At 43.7% G+C, this 16,657-nt stretch overlaps 1 protein-coding gene and 1 non-coding gene across 10 annotated transcripts in view; both read right to left on the bottom strand.

Annotated features, from left to right (window-relative positions):
- The window catches only part of LOC100380867 (eukaryotic translation initiation factor 4B), a 44,298-nt gene that overhangs the window by 14,648 nt on the left and 12,993 nt on the right, over positions 1-16,657 (bottom strand). For 2 of the 9 annotated variants that reach the window (XM_014167976.3, XM_014167979.3), the window contains exons 4-13: positions 15,674-15,790; positions 15,220-15,274; positions 14,198-14,350; positions 13,567-13,776; positions 12,838-13,002; positions 10,945-11,203; positions 10,084-10,187; positions 2,001-2,241; positions 1,789-1,823; positions 470-599 (exon numbers count right to left, since the gene is read on the bottom strand). In XM_014167976.3, coding sequence (XP_014023451.1) covers positions 470-599; positions 1,789-1,823; positions 2,001-2,241; positions 10,084-10,187; positions 10,945-11,203; positions 12,838-13,002; positions 13,567-13,776; positions 14,198-14,350; positions 15,220-15,274; positions 15,674-15,790 — 1,469 coding nt within the window. The remainder of the gene's footprint in view (positions 1-469; positions 600-1,788; positions 1,824-2,000; positions 2,242-10,083; positions 10,188-10,944; positions 11,204-12,837; positions 13,003-13,566; positions 13,777-14,197; positions 14,351-15,219; positions 15,275-15,673; positions 15,791-16,657) is intronic. The other 7 variants (XM_014167981.3, XM_014167983.3, XM_014167980.3 and 4 more) reach the window with 5 other exon arrangements.
- Positions 13,973-14,151, bottom strand: LOC123729747 (small nucleolar RNA SNORA81). The gene has a single exon (XR_006761454.1). It is a non-coding gene; the product is annotated as a small nucleolar RNA SNORA81 (small nucleolar RNA).

The raw sequence follows: 16,657 nt of genomic DNA, 5'->3' as shown, positions 1-16,657 counted from the left end.
ACACGTGAAAATTGCATGTACTTTCAAAATTGTTTGGCAAGCTACTCATTAGGTGGGCTGCGAGCTACTGTAAGAGACCCCTGTTCTGTAGTCGCATCAATTTTTTGGGTCAATATTTACATAATACAGTCAACATTTGTGACATGATGTTCAAATCCTCCAAACTATCATTTTGTGCTTTTGTAGTGGAGGTAAGCGAGTCCTAATGCTGTGCCGTCACGTTTGGGAGAGCCAAGAAATTACAGCTTGCATCCGTAATATCCTCACTGAGGAGAGTATTGGGCCCTAGTGAAGGCACTTCCACTAGGCTAGCAAGCACTTAACCTAATAACAATAGTGGCAATTGCATTGCTTTTAACTTTCTAAATTTTTAACAGTTGACGTACCGACCATAAACCAGCCTTTAGAGGTGCCCTGGCTGCAATACCCTCCCTGCCTGTTCCACTAATGCCGCTCGTTTTTGGCTGACCTGTCTTCCTCCCTTCGTCGATCTCTGTTGGCCCCTTCTCCTCGGCCCCGCCCTGCTCCAGGCCCCGCAGCCCCCCCTCTCCCCCGTGGGGGGCCCCGGTCCCGACGCACACCGTCCACTTTATTCTCGTCTGGAAGGGAGAGCCCAAACAGTGAGGATGGAGGGGTTTGGGTGGCTGGAACTCCACTTAAGGCTGCATTCCACACTGCCTCTGGCCCAGGGTTGCATTCAAGATCGTAACATTTGCAGTTACGCAAAACATGTATTGTCAAATGGGAGGTTCACACTTCTAACTTCTGTGATCTTGAATACAACCCAGGCCTAGGGAACCCATTTTCCTTAATGGCCGCAGGGTCTGCTGCTTTTACTGACTGACAACCTTCACCTGATTTATAAACCATATCCATTAAAAAATGAATAATCTTACCTCATTTCCCAGGAGCTAACCACATATTAATGGCAAAATCTGTCAAGATCTTGACAACATCAGGGTCATGTTCAGGAGGCACAAACGAGAACTTTCAAAACATTTTATGGGAATGGGTGTTGAAGGTTGAACATGAGGTGTTTGGTGCCTACCGAGCACAACCCTGGGAAAGAATCAGACACTGCACCCATACAGGATCAAGGGTTCCCCACTAACTTTACACCAGAGCTGCCCAGTTTGGATCCTGCTGCCTCCTCTCTCCTGGGTTTTATACCAACTGATAATTCAGTAAATTAGAGTTGGATTCCAATACTTCAAAGTTGCTTCTGATGTCCCATCACAATCAGTTTGAAATAATTTTGTGAAGTACTGGAGGGCAAGGTAGTTGGGATCTTCCATATTGCTTTTTGCCAACCCTTCAGACCAATGCTTTACAGTTGCAATATGGAGTCCTGAGATAGCTAGCCAATGAAACAGGCAAGAGAACCAACAGGAGAGATTATCCAGGACCATAATTGGGCAGTGCTACACTATTTTGATCCATGTTAGTCAAGTTGTGGCCTCGTCCCAATCCACCCAATCTCCCCTGCTTTAGCTAAATCACCAAACCCAGAGAAAGTGGAAACAATCAATCATTTCCTTTTAGAATGTGATGTTAGATATCACAATCCAGCAGTCATTCAAGAGCGAGGGGGTGAATAAAACCCCTAAAGTGTCAGTAACACTCACGCTTGACTTCAGAGCAAAATCTCTTAATCTGAGAGTAGGACCGAAAGGCCTAGTTGGTCCACTCTGGGATTAGATTAGGACAAAGTCTCCATTACAGCTTATTTGCAATGAACCACTAACAAAAACACACAAGCACAAGTTCTTTGCAGTCCGAGTGCCTTACCCCTTCCAGATCCTCTTTCATCTGCAGAACTTGAGCTGAAAGAGACCGGACATTCAGACCTTTAGCTAACTCGCTTGCAAAGCAAAAAGTCCAAGGATTTTTTCCCCCTCAGTCACTACAATACAGGCTTTTGGTAATGATGTGACAAATTGGCCACACCGTTATCCACAGATGCTATACAATATCCAAGACGGATAAGAACATGTTCTAACCTCAGTTTGGGACATGCCGCGTCACTGGGGGAGACAGGGGTGGACCCTGCGCTCACCGCAGGGCGCTTGGCCCAGGCATTCTCCTTGGGTGGTGGTGCGGGCATCACCTTGAGGGGCTCCTTGGAGGAAGATGTGGAAGAGTTGGCGGAAGTAGGGCGAGCTCCGGGAGAGGGAGGGTCATCCTCCTTACCACTGAATACTTCATTCTCAACCGATCGCTCGCTCTCTCTGCGCCGCGAGACTGGACAAAAGAGGGTGAGATGTCAGTATTAAAACTGACTGTTTGGGTTGTCTCGGGTGTAAAAGGGGCTACCTCTGCTCCTCTCCTTTAACTCGTATAGGAAACAAAATCGCAAAAAAGGAATACACATTATATTCACCCATGCTGTCTTTTTAGTTCGGTGCAGACGGAAGAGGAAAGGAAGGCATACACACGGTAACAGTCGGAAGAAGTCATTCAAGGGTTTCTCTTTATTTTTACTATTTTCTACATTGTAGAATAGTGAAGACATCAAAACTATGAAATAACACATATGGAATCATATAGTAACCAAAAACGTGTTAAAATCAAAATATATTTAATGAGATTATTCAAAGTAGCCACCCTTTGCCTTGATGACAGCTTTGCACACTCAGCGTTCTCTCAACCAGCTTCATGAGGTAGTCACCTGGAATGCATTTCAATTAACAGGTACGCCTTGTTAAAAGCACATTTTTGGAATTTCTTTAATTCTTAACCTGTTAGGGCTAGGGGGCAGTATTGACACGGCCGGATAAAAAAACGTACCCGATTTAATCTGGTTACTACTCCTGCCCAGTAACTAGAATTGGCATTTAATTATTGGCTTTGGATAGAAAACACTCCAAAGTTTCTAAAACTGTTTGAATGGTGTCTGTGAGTATAACAGAACTCAAATGGCAGGCCAAAACCTGAGAAGATTACATGCAGGAAGTGGCCTGTCTGACAATTTCTTCCCCTTCTTGATTATCTCTATCCATTACAGAGGATCTCTGCTGTTACGTGACACTTCCTACGGCTCCCATGGGCTCTCAGAAGGCGGCAAAAAGCTGAATCGTGGCTTTGCAGGCTCTGGCTGAAAAAAAGTAGCGCGTTTGGGTAGTGGCTGGTTACAGTACTGTGAGACTCAGGTGCGTGCCCGCGTCGACCGAATGCTTTGTTTTCTTTCCTCTGTTTACCTAAACGCAGATTCCCGGTCGGAATATTATCGCTTTTTTACGAGAAAAATGGCATAAAAATGGATTTTAAACAGCGGTTGACATGCTTCGAAGTACGGTAATGGAATATTTAGAAAATTTGTCACGAATTGCGCCATGCTCGTGGCCCTTATTTACACTTCGGATAGTGTCTTGAACGCACGAACAAAACGCCGCTGTTTGGATAGAACGATGGATTATTTTGGACCAAACCAACATTTGTTATTGAAGTAGCAGTCCTGGGAGTGCATTCTGACGAAGACAACAAAGGTAATCAAACTTTTGTAATAGTAAATCGGAGTTTGGTCAGGGCTAAACTTGGTCGGTGTCTAAATGGCTAGCCGTGATGGCTGGGCTATCTACTCAGATTATTGCAAAATGTGCTTTCACCGAAAAGCTATTTTAAAATCGGACATATCGAGTGCATAGAGGAGTTCTGTATCTATAATTCTTAAAATAATAATGTTTTTTGTGAACGTTTATCGTGAATAATTTAGTAAATTCACTGGAGGTTTGCTAGTATGCTAGTTCTGAACGTCACATGCTAATGTAAAAAAGCTGGTTTTTGATATAAATATGAACTTGATTGAACAAAACATGCATGCATTGTATAACAATGTCCTCGGGTTGTCATCTGATGAAGATCAAAGGTTAGTGCTGCATTTAGCTGTCTTCTGGGTTTTTGTGACATTATATGCTAGCTTGAAAAATGGGTGATTATTTCTGGCTGGGTACTCTGCTGACAATCTAATTTTTTGCTTTCGTTGTAAAGCCTTTTTGAAATCGGGCAGTGTGGTTAGATTAACGAGAGTCTTGTCTTTAAAATGGTGTAAAATAGTCATATGTTTGAGAAATTGAAGTAATAGCATTTCTAAGGTATTTGAAAATCGCGCCACGGGATTACACTGGCTGTTGCGTAGGCGGGACGATTTCGTCCCGCCTAGCCCAGAGAGGTTAAAATGGGACAGAGTGCATAGAGGAGTTCTGTATCTATAATTCTTTAAATAATTGTTATTCTTTTTGTGAACGTTTACCGTGAGTAATTTAGTAAATTCACCGGCAGTGTTCGGTGGGAATGCTAGTCACATGCCAGTCACATGCTAATGTAAAAAGCTGGTTTTTGATATAAATATGAACTTGATTGAACAAAACATGCATGTATTGTATAACATAATGTCCTAGGGTTGTCATCTGATGAAGATCAAAAGGTTAGGGCTACATTTAGCTGTGGTTTGGGTTTATGTGACATTATATGCTAGCTTGAAAAATGGGTGTCTATTTCTGGCTGTGTACTCTGCTAACTTAATCTAATGTTTTGCTTTCGTTGTAAAGCCTTCTTGAAATCGGACAGTGTGGTTAGATTACCGAGAGTCTTGTCTTTAAAATGGTGTAAAATAGTCATATGTTTGAAAAATTGAAGTTTTTGCATTTTTGAGGAATTTGAATAACGCGCCACGGGATTACACTGGCTGTTGAGTAGGTGGGACTAGCCCATAGAGGTTAATGCGTTTGAGCCAATCAGTTGTGTTGTGACAAGGTAGGGGTGGTATACAGAAAACCCTATATTTTGGCAAGAACAGCTCAAATAAGCAAAGAGAAATGACAGTCCATAATTACTTTAAGACATGAATGTCAGTCAATACGGATTTTGAAAGTTTCTTCATGTGCAGTCACAAAAACCATCAAGCGCTATGATGAAACTGGCTCTCATGAGGACCGCCAAAGGAAAAGACCCAGAGTTACCTCTGCTGCAGAGGATAGGTCCATTAGTTACCAGCCTCAAATCAGCAACTCAGACTGCAGCCCAAATAAATGTAAGACATCTCAACTAGGGATGCACCGATATGACATTTTTGGCAGATAGTGATATTTTCCTTGCCAAAAAACCTGATACATAAAGTTAGCAGCCTTAAGCATTCTAGTACAGTTAAATAGTTGAAACACACTGACCAAAAAGTTGCCATTTACGTATGTCCCCATTACCAGTAAAACAATCAAAACCTATTTCTTTCACTTGCTGTGCGGTTTTGTTGTTAACTTCTCTAGGCTAGGGGGCGGTATTTTCACATCTAGATGAAGTGTGCTTAAAGTAAAGTGCCCGCTACTCAGGCCCAGAAGCTAGGATATGCATATTATTAGTAGATTTGGACAGAAAACACTGAAGTTTCTAAAATTGTTTGAATGATGTCTGAGTATAACAGAACTTATTTGGCAGGCGAAACCCCGAGGACAAACCATCCAGGATTTATTTATTTATTTTGAGTCACTCTTTTCAATGGGCTTTCAATGGGAATCTAGAATTCTAAGGCAGTTGCTTGCAGTTCCTATCGCTTCCACTGGATGTTATCAGTCTTTAGAAATTGGTTGATGTTTTTCCTTTGTGTAACGAAGAAGTAGCCCTGTTCAGAACGAGGGTCAAGTGAAGTGTACTGTTGTGGTTGAGGCACGTGACCTGAAAGCACGCTCCACTTTGTTTTCCTCCGGTATTGAACACAGTTTATCCCATCTTAAATTTTATTGATTATTTACGCAAAAAAATACCTAAAGTTGTATTAGGAAAGTTGTTTGAAATGTTTGGACAAAGATAACAGGTAACTCATGAGATATTTTGTAGTCATGTTGCACGAGTTGGAACCGGTGTTCTTCTGGATCAAACGTGCCAAATAAATGGACATTTTGGATATATAACGACAGAATAAATCGAACAATGGGACCATTTGTGATGTTTATGGGACAAATTGGAGTGCCAACAAGAAGCTCGTCAAAGGTAAGGCATGAATTATATCTTTATTTCTGAGTTGTGTCGCGCCTGGCGGGTTGAATTATGATTGTGTGTTTGTTTGGTGGGGTGCTATCCTCAGATAATCGCATGGCTTGCTTTCGCCGTAAAGCCTTTTTGAAATCTGACACATTGGCTGGATTAACAAGTGTAGCTATAAATTTGGTTGCATGTGTGATTTCATGAAAGTTTAATATTTATAGTAATTTCATTTGAATTTGGTGCTCTGCCATTTCACCGGATGTTGTCAAATCGATCACGTTAACGGGATTTGAGCCATAAGAAGTTGATTTGTTCAGTCGTTTCATTCTCAACCAGGATTTTAAACGTGGCAACCAGTGAAGTTTCAGCTGTCTGTGGCCTCTTCTGTCGTGGGTCCTCGGTGCGCACCATCACTGTGTCCGTTTCCATCTTGTCCAGCTGTGTAAGTTTTCACGTAAACCAGATTTCATGTCTGCATCAAAGTAGCGGTCCTTGTACCTAGCATGGTGGCAACACAGTAGAGAGTCAGAGAGAATGTCATCAAATCGCTTGTTCACAGCCTCTAGTAGAGTACTTTTGCAAGTTAACCCTACGGTCTGTGTCGGCAGTTTTATTGATCAGACGCTTCAGCGCCATGACAGAGGGTATCACGTCTGCTTCAGACACAGTTGATGAGCTTATTTCTCGAGTCAGTTGTTCGAATGGAGCGTGTTCATGTTTTCAATGAGAGTCCACTGGTTTGTACTGATTGTTGCAGATAACTCCATCTGCGTACACGCCAAGCACTTTATATTCCAGCAGGCTCTCCATCATGTAAAAAGTACTGTTCCATCTGGTAGAAACATCTTGCTTAACCTGTTGGGTCTAGGGGGCAGCATTTGCACGTCTGGATAAAAAAAATGTACCCGATTTAATCTGGTTACTAATCCTACCCAGTAACTAGAATATGCATATACTTATTATATATGGATAGAAAACACTCTAAAGTTTCCAAAACTGTTTGAATGGTGTCTGTGAGTATAACAGAACTCATTTGGCAGGCAAAACCCTGAGACATTTTCTGACAGGAAGTGGATACCTGATGTGTTGTATTGACTTTAAACCTATCCCATTGAAAAACACAGGGGTTTAGGAATATTTTGGCACTTCCTATTGCTTCCACTAGATGTCACCAGCCTTTACAAAGTGTTTTGAGTCTTCTGGAGGGAGATCTGACCGAACAAGAGCCATGGAACGGTGATGTCCCATTAGACACCTGGCGCGCTACTTCATGTTGGGTACCCTCGTTCCAATACGTTATAAAAGACTATGCATTCGTCCACCTTGAATATTATTCATGTTCTGGTTAAAAAAGGCCCTAATGATTTATGCTATACAACGTTTGACATGTTTGAACGAACGGAAATATATTTTTTCCCCTCGTTCATGACGAGAAGTCCGGCTGGCTTACATCATGTGCTAACGAGACGGAGATTTTTGGACATAAATGATGAGCTTTTTTGAACAAAACTACATTCGTTATGGACCTGTGATACCTGGAAGTGACATCTGATGAAGAGAATCAAAGGTAATGGATTATTTACATAGTATTTTCGATTTTAGATCTCCCCAACATGACGTCTAGTCTGTATCGCAACGCGTATTTTTCTGGGCACAGTGCTCAGATTATTGCAAAGTGTGATTTCCCAGTAAGGTTATTTTTAAATCTGGCAAGTTGATTGCGTTCAAAAGATGTAAATCTATAATTCTTTAAATGACAATATAATATTTTACCAATGTTTTCTAATTTTAATTATTTAATTTGTGACGCTGACTTGACTGCCGGTTATTGGAGGGAAACGATTTCCTCAACATCAATGCCATAGTAAAACGCTGTTTTTGTATATAAATATCAACTTGATAGAACTAAAAATGCATGCATTGTCTAACATAATGTCCTAGGAGTGTCATCTGATGGAGATTGTAAAAGGTTAGTGTATCATTTTAGCTGGTTTTATGGTTTTGGTGACCCTGTCTTTGACTTGACAAAACATTACACACAACTCTTGTAAATGTACTGTCCTAACATACTCTAAATTTATGCTTTCGCCGTAAAACCTTTTTGAAATCGTAAAACGTGGTTAGATTAAGGAGATGTTTATCTTTCAAATGGTGTAACATAGTTGTATTTTTGAAAAATTTGAATTTTGACATTTATTTGGATTCAAATTTGCCGCTCTTGAAATGCACCTGCTGTTGATGGAGTGCACCACGGGTGGCACGCTAGCGTCCCACCTAGCCCCAAGAGGTTAAGCCTATTAGTTCTCACTCCAAGATGCTCCAGTATTGCTTGCAGGCAGCTGTATGCTAGCTGTGAGTGTTTAAAATGACCCACTATCTTCCTACCTGTTGCCACTGTCAGATATGCCGCGTTGGGCCAAAACATTCGTTTATAGCCAGTTGTAGCGTGTGTGCCATGCATGGCAAACTGGAGACTCCGCATTCTTCCAAAGCCTTTGTCATGTGACGTGCATTATCACATACCACAACGTGTAGTTTATTCTTGGGGATTTTCCAAGTTTGAAACATGTTCTCAAATGCCATTGAAAAGGCAGCAGCCGTATGAGAACCAGCACATCTTTGAGCATGCAATACGGCTTTCCTCAGTACAAAATCCTCATCGACCCACTGTGCTGTCAGACTCAGTATGCTCATGGGGCTGACGTCGCTGGTCCAAATAGTTAGTCGTGAAGCTAATATCAGTGACGCCCTTAGCAAGTAGCTAATGGATAAGCGTTTCAACAATACTGTGCAACTCCAGGTGGGGCAACATCTGAAAAATAGCACCTACTTAGTGTCATTACGTCATGTACCTACGTTATATAGGTATGCACGTCAGCTTTGACATCCGTTTTGCATATCGGTGTTAAACTAGACATCGGGCCGATACCGATGTTGGCATTTATAGCTAATATGTTTACCGAGATATCATGTACCCCTAATCTCAAAGTCAACTGTTCAGAGGAGACTGTGTGAATCAGGTGTTCATGGTCAAATTGCTGAGAAGAAACCACTACTGAAGGACACCAATAAGAAGACTTGCTTGGGCCAAGAAACATGAGCAATGTACATTAGACCAGTGGATCTCTGTCCTTTGGTCTGATGAGTCCAAATTTGAGATATTTGGTTCCAACCGCCATGCCTTTGTGAGACGCAGAGAAGGTGATCGTCGCATGTGTGGTTCACACCGCGAAGCATGGAGGTGATGGTGTGATGGTGCTTTGCTGGTGACACTGTTATTTATTTAGAATTCAAGGCACTCTTAACCAGCATTGCTACCACAGCATTCTGCAGCGATACCCCATTCCATCTGGTTTGCACTTAGTGGTACTATCATTTGTTTTTCAACAGGACAATGACCCAAAACACACCTCCAGGCGGTATAAGGGCTATTTGACCAAGGAGAGTGATGGTGCTGCATCTGATGACCTGGCCTCCACAATCACTCAACCACAACCCAACTGAGAAGGTTTGGGATAATTTGGACTGCAGAGTGAAGGAAAAGCAGCCAACAAGTGCTCACCATATGTGGGAACTCCTTCAAGACTGTTGGAAAAGCATTCCAGGTGACTACCTCATGAAGCTGCTTGAGAGAATGCCAAGAGTGTGCTAAGCTGTCGTCAAGGCAAAGGGTAGCTACTATGAAGAATCTCAAAAGTTAATATTGATTTGTTTACCACTTTTTTGGTTAGTACATGATTTCATGCGTTATTTCATAGTTTTGATGTTGTCACTATTATTCTGCAATGTAGAAAATAGCAAAAATAAAAGAAAAGAATTGAATGAGTTGGTGTCCCCAAGCCTTTGACTGGTACTGTACATAAACACACATTTATGTAAACAGATCACACCATGGATATGCATTCCTTGAAATACTGCTGAAAAGGAGCAGCTGTTGAAAGGAACCACTAATTTGATAGCTGAAAGAAAACATATCTACAGTGAAAATACAATGGACAGTGTGGTTGACATTTAAAAGTTGATCATGTATGCGTGCTCACAGCACAAGCAAAGAGACTACAAAGAGAACTGGATAAAACTCAGAAGATCAATTAGGTTCACCCTCACCTCTTCCTCCAGATGTACTTCCCGTCTGTGATGACTCACTTCCTGTGCGGGAGCGTGTAGCAGGTCGCTCAGAAGGTGGCTCCTCACTCCTCCAACTTGGGTCCCTAAGCACAGAAGAGAAAGATTGAGTAAATATATTCAAAAAAACATAAAAATACAACATGCAGCAATTTCTAAGATTTTTTACAGTTCAAATAAGGAAATCAGCCAATTTAAATAAGTTAATTAGGCCCTAATCTATGGATTTCACATGACTGGACAGGGGTGCAGCCTTGGGAGGGCATAGGCCCACCCCCTGGAGAGCCGGGCCCAACCACCCAGTAAAATTTTCCCCACAAAAGGGCTTTATTACAGACAGAAATACTCCTCAGTTTCATCAGCTGGTTGCGTGGCTGGTGTCAGACGATTCCGCAGGTAAAGAAGCCGGATGTGGAGGTTCTGGGCTGGCATGGTTACACGTGGCCTGCAGTTATGAGGCCGGTTGGACGCACTGCCAAATTCTCTAAAATGGAGGCTGCTTATGGTAGAGAAATTACCATTTAATTCTCTGGCAACTGTTCAGGTGGACATTCCTGCAGTCAGCATGCCAATTGCGCGCTCCCTCAACTTGTGGCATTGAGTAGTGACAAAACCGCACAATTTAGAGTGGCCTTTTATTGTCCACAGGCCAAGGTGCACCTGTGTAATGATCATGTTGTTTAATCAGCTTCTTGATGTGCCACACCTGTCAGGCAGATGGATCATCTTGGCAAAGGAGAAATGCTCACTAACAGGGATGTAAACAAATTTGTGCACAAAATTTGCGCACAAAATTTGAGAGAACAGCTCTGGCACTTTCCAGCTACACCCTGAACCCCTCACCTGTCTCTATCGCGGGGTTTCCTATCAAAGCCCCTGGACTTGTCCTCTTCCAGCTGCCTCTGGAGTTTCTCCTCCACCTCCCGCTCCTTGGCTGCAGTGTCCACGGGCTTGGCTGCTCCGAAGATGGAGGCACGGCCGGAGCTGGGGGCAGTCGCTGGAGCAGCTGGGGCAGCTCCCGCACCACCGCTGCGGGCCTGCTCCTCCTCCTTGGGCGTGCTGCGTGGCTTCAGGACCAGCTTGGGTCTCTGCGTGGGACCACCTGGGTGTGAAGGGAAGGGGGGGGGGGGGGGGACAGTGGATACGGGTTATAGGGATGACATATTTTGCATTAATTTAATCTTTATTTGACCCTTGGATGCATCATCACCAAGGGAGACCTGTTCATATTATACACTGCTCAAAAAAATAAAGGGAACACTTAAACAACACATCCTAGATCTGAATGAAAGAAATAATCCTATTAAATACTTTTTTCTTTACATAGTTGAATGTGCTGACAACAAAATCACACAAAAATAATCCATGGAAATCCAATTTATCAACCCATGGAGGTCTGGATTTGGAGTCACACTCAAAATTAAAGTGGAAAACCACACTACAGGCTGATCCAACTTTGACGTAATGTCCTTAAAACAAGTCAATATGAGGCTCAGTAGTGTGTGTGGCCTCCACGTGCCTGTATGACCTCCCTACAACACCTGGGCATGCTCCTGATGAGGTGGCGGATGGTCTCCTGAGGGATCTCCTCCCAGACCTGGACTAAAGCATCCACCAACTCCTAGACAGTCTGTGGTGCAACGTGGCGTTGGTGGATGGAGCGAGACATGATGTCCCAGATGTGCTCAATTGGCCCCCCAAAGAAATGCCACCCCACACCATGACTGACCCACCGCCAAACCGGTCATGCTGGAGGATGTTGCAGGCAGCAGAACGTTCTCTACGGTGTCTCCAGACTCTGTCACGTGCTCAGTGTGAACCTGCTTTCATCTGTGAAGAGCACAGGGCGCCAGTGGCGAATTTGCCAATCTTGGTGTTCTCTGGCAAATGCCAAACGTCCTGCACGGTGTTGGGCTGTAAGCACAACCACCACATGTGAACGTCGTGCCCTCATACCACCCTCATGGAGTCTGTTTCTGACCGTTTGAGCAGACACATGCACATTTGTGGCCTGCTGGAGGTCATTTTGCAGGGCTCTGGCAGTGCTCCTCCTGCTCCTCCTTGCACAAAGGCGGAGGTAGCGGTCCTGCTGCTGGGTTGTTGCCCTCCTACGGCCTCCTCCACGTCTCCTGATGTACTGGCCTGTCTCCTGGTAGCGCCTCCATGCTCTGGACACTACGCTGAGAGACACAGCAAACCTTGCCACAGCTCGCATTGATGTGCCATCCTGGATGAGCTGCACTACCTGAGCCACTTGTGTGGGTTGTAGACTCCGTCTCATGCTACCACTAGAGTGAAAGCACCGCCAGCATTCAAAAGTGACCAAAACATCAGCCAGGAAGCATAGGAACTGAGAAGTGGTCTGTGGTCACCATCTGCTGAACCACTCCTTTATTGGGGGTGTCTTGCTAATTGCCTATAATTTCCACCTGTTGTCTATTCCATTTGCACAACAGCATGTGAAATGTATTGTCAATCAGTGTTGCTTCCTAAGTGGACAGTTTGATTTCACAGAAGTATGATTGACTTGGAGTTACATTGTGTTGTTTAAGTGTTCCCTTTATTTTTTTGAGCAGTATATAATACAACACTGCCCAGTAATTAAAGGGGGACCTAGGCAGGGGAGGATGGTGTCAGCAGGGGTAAGAGGATGGACATGTGGTTATGGGGTTGACGTCATACAGAATATAATGGAATAAGCAAAATAATATTGAACGTAATTGGAGGGTCAATTACCCTCACCTCCTCTCTCCTCGCGCCTCTCATATCGGTCCTCTCTGTCCGCGCCGTAGCGATCCCGTTCCCCGTAGCGGCCACCACCACCCCCGTCATCATCACGGCGGTAGCCACTGCCAAAGGCACGTCGCCCGCCATCATCCCGGTCCCTGCGGGAGCCAAAGGCTGTGGTAGAGTAGAGGGAGTACAATGGCCAAGACTTTACAAGCTGTTCATAGAAAAAATAAAATAATACAGCTGCCATACTTGAGAAACTAATAGATTTCAGCACCAGCAGCCGCAGTCAGATCAATGTAACTGCAGGACCTAAACTTTGCCACTCAGCATGGTGTGTCAGTTTGAGAAAAAGTGTAAATGCTGAACTATTTATACTAGTGGAAATGACAGACAATGTCACGACGGCAGGGGAGCTGTAAATCGCAAAGTGACAACACCATTCCGATAGAAAATTCTCATGATTTATCAGCTGTGATGTTGTACAGTGGAGCATACATAACGACATTCAGATTTTCAAAAACGCACTGTCTGGAAGTGCCATTAGTCGGTTTTCATGTGAGAATTAGTCCTAAGCAAGGCTAAGAGCAAAAAAAAGAGCATATGGATTGACATTCATAATCATGCAGGAGGCTTGATGGACTGATGACATTCTGACAGAGGAGGATCTGGATAACAAAGTGAAGCATATTCTAGATTGTCAATGATACGCTAAGTTTTGAGCAGTGGTTTCACCTCCGCTCTCACCTCCCCGGTCATCATAGCGGTCTCTGCCACCGAACCCGCGGTCTCTCCCGCCGTCCCGGTCGCCGCCAAATCCGCGGTCCCGGTCGCCGCCAAATCCGCGGTCCCGGTCGCCGCCAAATCCGCGGTCCCGGTCGCCGCCAAATCCGCGGTCGTTGTCCCGTCTCAGCCCGTCACGGTCTCCATAGCGGTCGCGTGACCCTGAGAGGGACAGAAAGAAAATGTCAGTTAATACAATTACGAAAGGCATGCAAATCAAGTGACGGCCTGTTGAGATCTAAGTAATATTAAGAAAAAGTCACAATGTATGCAGTTCTTGTAATAAGGTTGAAGATAAGAACTTAAACTGTATGGACAGCCTAAAACATGACCATGCATGCTTAACATTTCCGATAAATAGTGTAGCACGTAGCCTTGAGACAAAGGACATTGGACATTAAGAAAGAGGTCCGCCCTAGCCTCGTTTGCAACACTGCCTTTTCTCTCCTTCCTTGGTGTACCCGTGCTTACACGCTTGCAAGAGCCAAGCCGTGAGGCTTCGCCCTCCCAGTTTTAGCAGGGTGCTTTAAAGAAGGGATGTGTGCTTGCTGAGTCTACTTTGAGCTTAGAGGAAATGACTCACCGAAAGTGGATTCCTCTCTCTTTGGGGGTCCGTCATCAGCGTCAGCAGTGGGCCGGGCCCTCCAGTCGTCACTGTCTGTCTTGTCGGGGCCCCCCATGTCTCCCATACGGCCCATCCTGTCCCGTCCACCCATCTGGCCATTATCTCTCCCCTCTGGCCATAGGAGGTTAGGCATCAAATTAGAAGATAAAGAAAAGCCAACACAGCAAATGCCCCCAGGTGCTTTATTTCTGCACCACATTAGAAAACGTTTTTTGTTGCTCTAGCACTTCAGTATTTTTTGTCCAGGCATTTTGTCCAGGCATGAGAAATGTGGGATGTGCATCAACTGTTCTCCTGACACATATGACTGGTTTCCTGGGCACAGATTAAGCCTAGTCCTGGACTAAACGCACTTGCAATATTCTCCATTGAGTTAGCTTTATAGCCCAGGACTAGGCTTGATCTGTGCCCAGGAAACCACCCCATAAAATCTAAGGCTGAATTTAAACTCCTGTAGATGTACTCCAAAAAGACTCTGCAACATCTCCACAAACCACAGAGATTCCAGAGCATGCTTTAGCTTGTAACTTTACGTACGAGTCAATGACGTCTTGCTACGAGGAACGTTTGGAGTAAAAATCCAGCATAACGGACAAAATAGATGCTCCTACAGTTTTGATGTGTTACTACCGTTTGTGCCCAACATCTATGATGCTTACAAAGCCCAGGTCAAGTGATAGAACATTTGGCCATTCTGTTCCCATAGTACAGTAGAAAGCTAGAATCATGGGTTGTGTATAACTCATGGAAAACAAAAAGGAAAACGCAGCACACTGCTGCTCATGCGACCAGGTGATATTTATTTACAACGTTTCGACCCTTAGGTCTTCATCAGGCATCCATACCTAAGGGTCAAAATGTTGTAAATAAATATCACCTGGGCGCATGAGCAGCAGTGCGCATGAGTCTGCCTACAACTCCAGCAACTGGGGAAAGTACCTGGATGTGCCCATGTTCTTCAGATTTTGTGTATAACTCACCCTTGTCGTTGGACTGATCTGCAATATCCACCCGGATCCTGCGGTTTCCCAGGTTCTGTTAGGACAGAGGGGCAGGGAACAAGCAAATCACCAATAATATGGCCTAAATTAACCAACTCATCTTCTTTCCATACCTGCATGTTCCAGTGTGATAGCTGGAAACTATTTACATTAAAATGCAATATATTGGTCTTGAACAATTCATTTGATTAACACATTTATGAAAAGCTCTCGTACTATTACTAAATCAACATTTGTTTTTTGTCCATTGTAGTCAATTACCAAAGTTGAATGGATGTTGATATGGGTTGAAATCATAGAAAATGTCTATGGGATGAATCCCAACTATGTGAGTGGGTCATCATGCATTGCATTGATCGGTGTTCTGATGGATGGAACTCTAATGAAGACCCTTTGATCCTTCCTGCTGCTATTACTTGCGCCCTTTCCTTACCTCCTCATTGAGAGTCAGCGCCCTCAGGAGGGAGTCCACATCATCAAACTCTGCGTAGCCAAAGCCCTTCAGCCTCTCTGGGTTACTGGGCTCCCGTGGCAAGCGCACAGCACTGATCTGAGAACAGAGGGGAGACAGAGCATTGAGAGTGTGCTGATGGAGAACTTTGCTGGTATGAGGTCAAAAATTAGACTGATGTGTGATCGCTGATATGGACAGTCTCAGAACAGATGAGAAATATTGCAATGACATAACAATAATGAGTTACTGTATCATGAGATTAATCAAAATGTACTTGAGAGCAATAGGATAGCTACAAACTCCTTTGCGAACATTGGCAGGTCTCCTCCCACATTCAACTTCTCTTCATATAGGCTAACCTACTGTACTTACATTTCAACATTTATACGAGTCAACTCCTTTAGTAAAATCTATATTATTGATGCCTCCCATGTTAACATTGAAGACAGTTCAGTATATGGCGCTTGTTTGTGCAAACAGCTACATTTCAGACAAGTCATCTTAACCTCTATGGGCTAGGTGGGACGCTAGCGTGCCACCCGTGGTGCACTCCATCAACAGCAGGTGCATTTCAAGAGCGGCAAATTTGAATCCAAATAAATGTCAAAATTCAAATTTTTCAAAAATACAACTATTTTACACCATTTGAAAGATAAACATCTCCTTAATCTAACCACGTTTTACGATTTCAAAAAGGTTTTACGGCGAAAGCATAAATTTAGAGTATGTTAGGACAGTACATTTACAAGAGTTGTGTGTAATGTTTTGTCAAGTCAAAGACAGGGTCACCAAAACCATAAAACCAGCTAAAATGATGCACTAACCTTTTACAATCTCCATCAGATGACACTCCTAGGACATTATGTTAGACAATGCATGCATTTTTAGTTCTATCAAGTTCATATTTATATCCAAAAACAGCGTTTTACTATGGCATTGATGTTGAGGAAATCGTTTCCCTCC

This window comes from Salmo salar, chromosome 22, assembly GCF_965601325.2.
Source record: "Salmo salar chromosome 22, fSalSal1, whole genome shotgun sequence".
NCBI lineage: Eukaryota > Metazoa > Chordata > Actinopteri > Salmoniformes > Salmonidae > Salmo > Salmo salar.
This window is presented reverse-complemented; position numbering and strand designations above follow the sequence as displayed.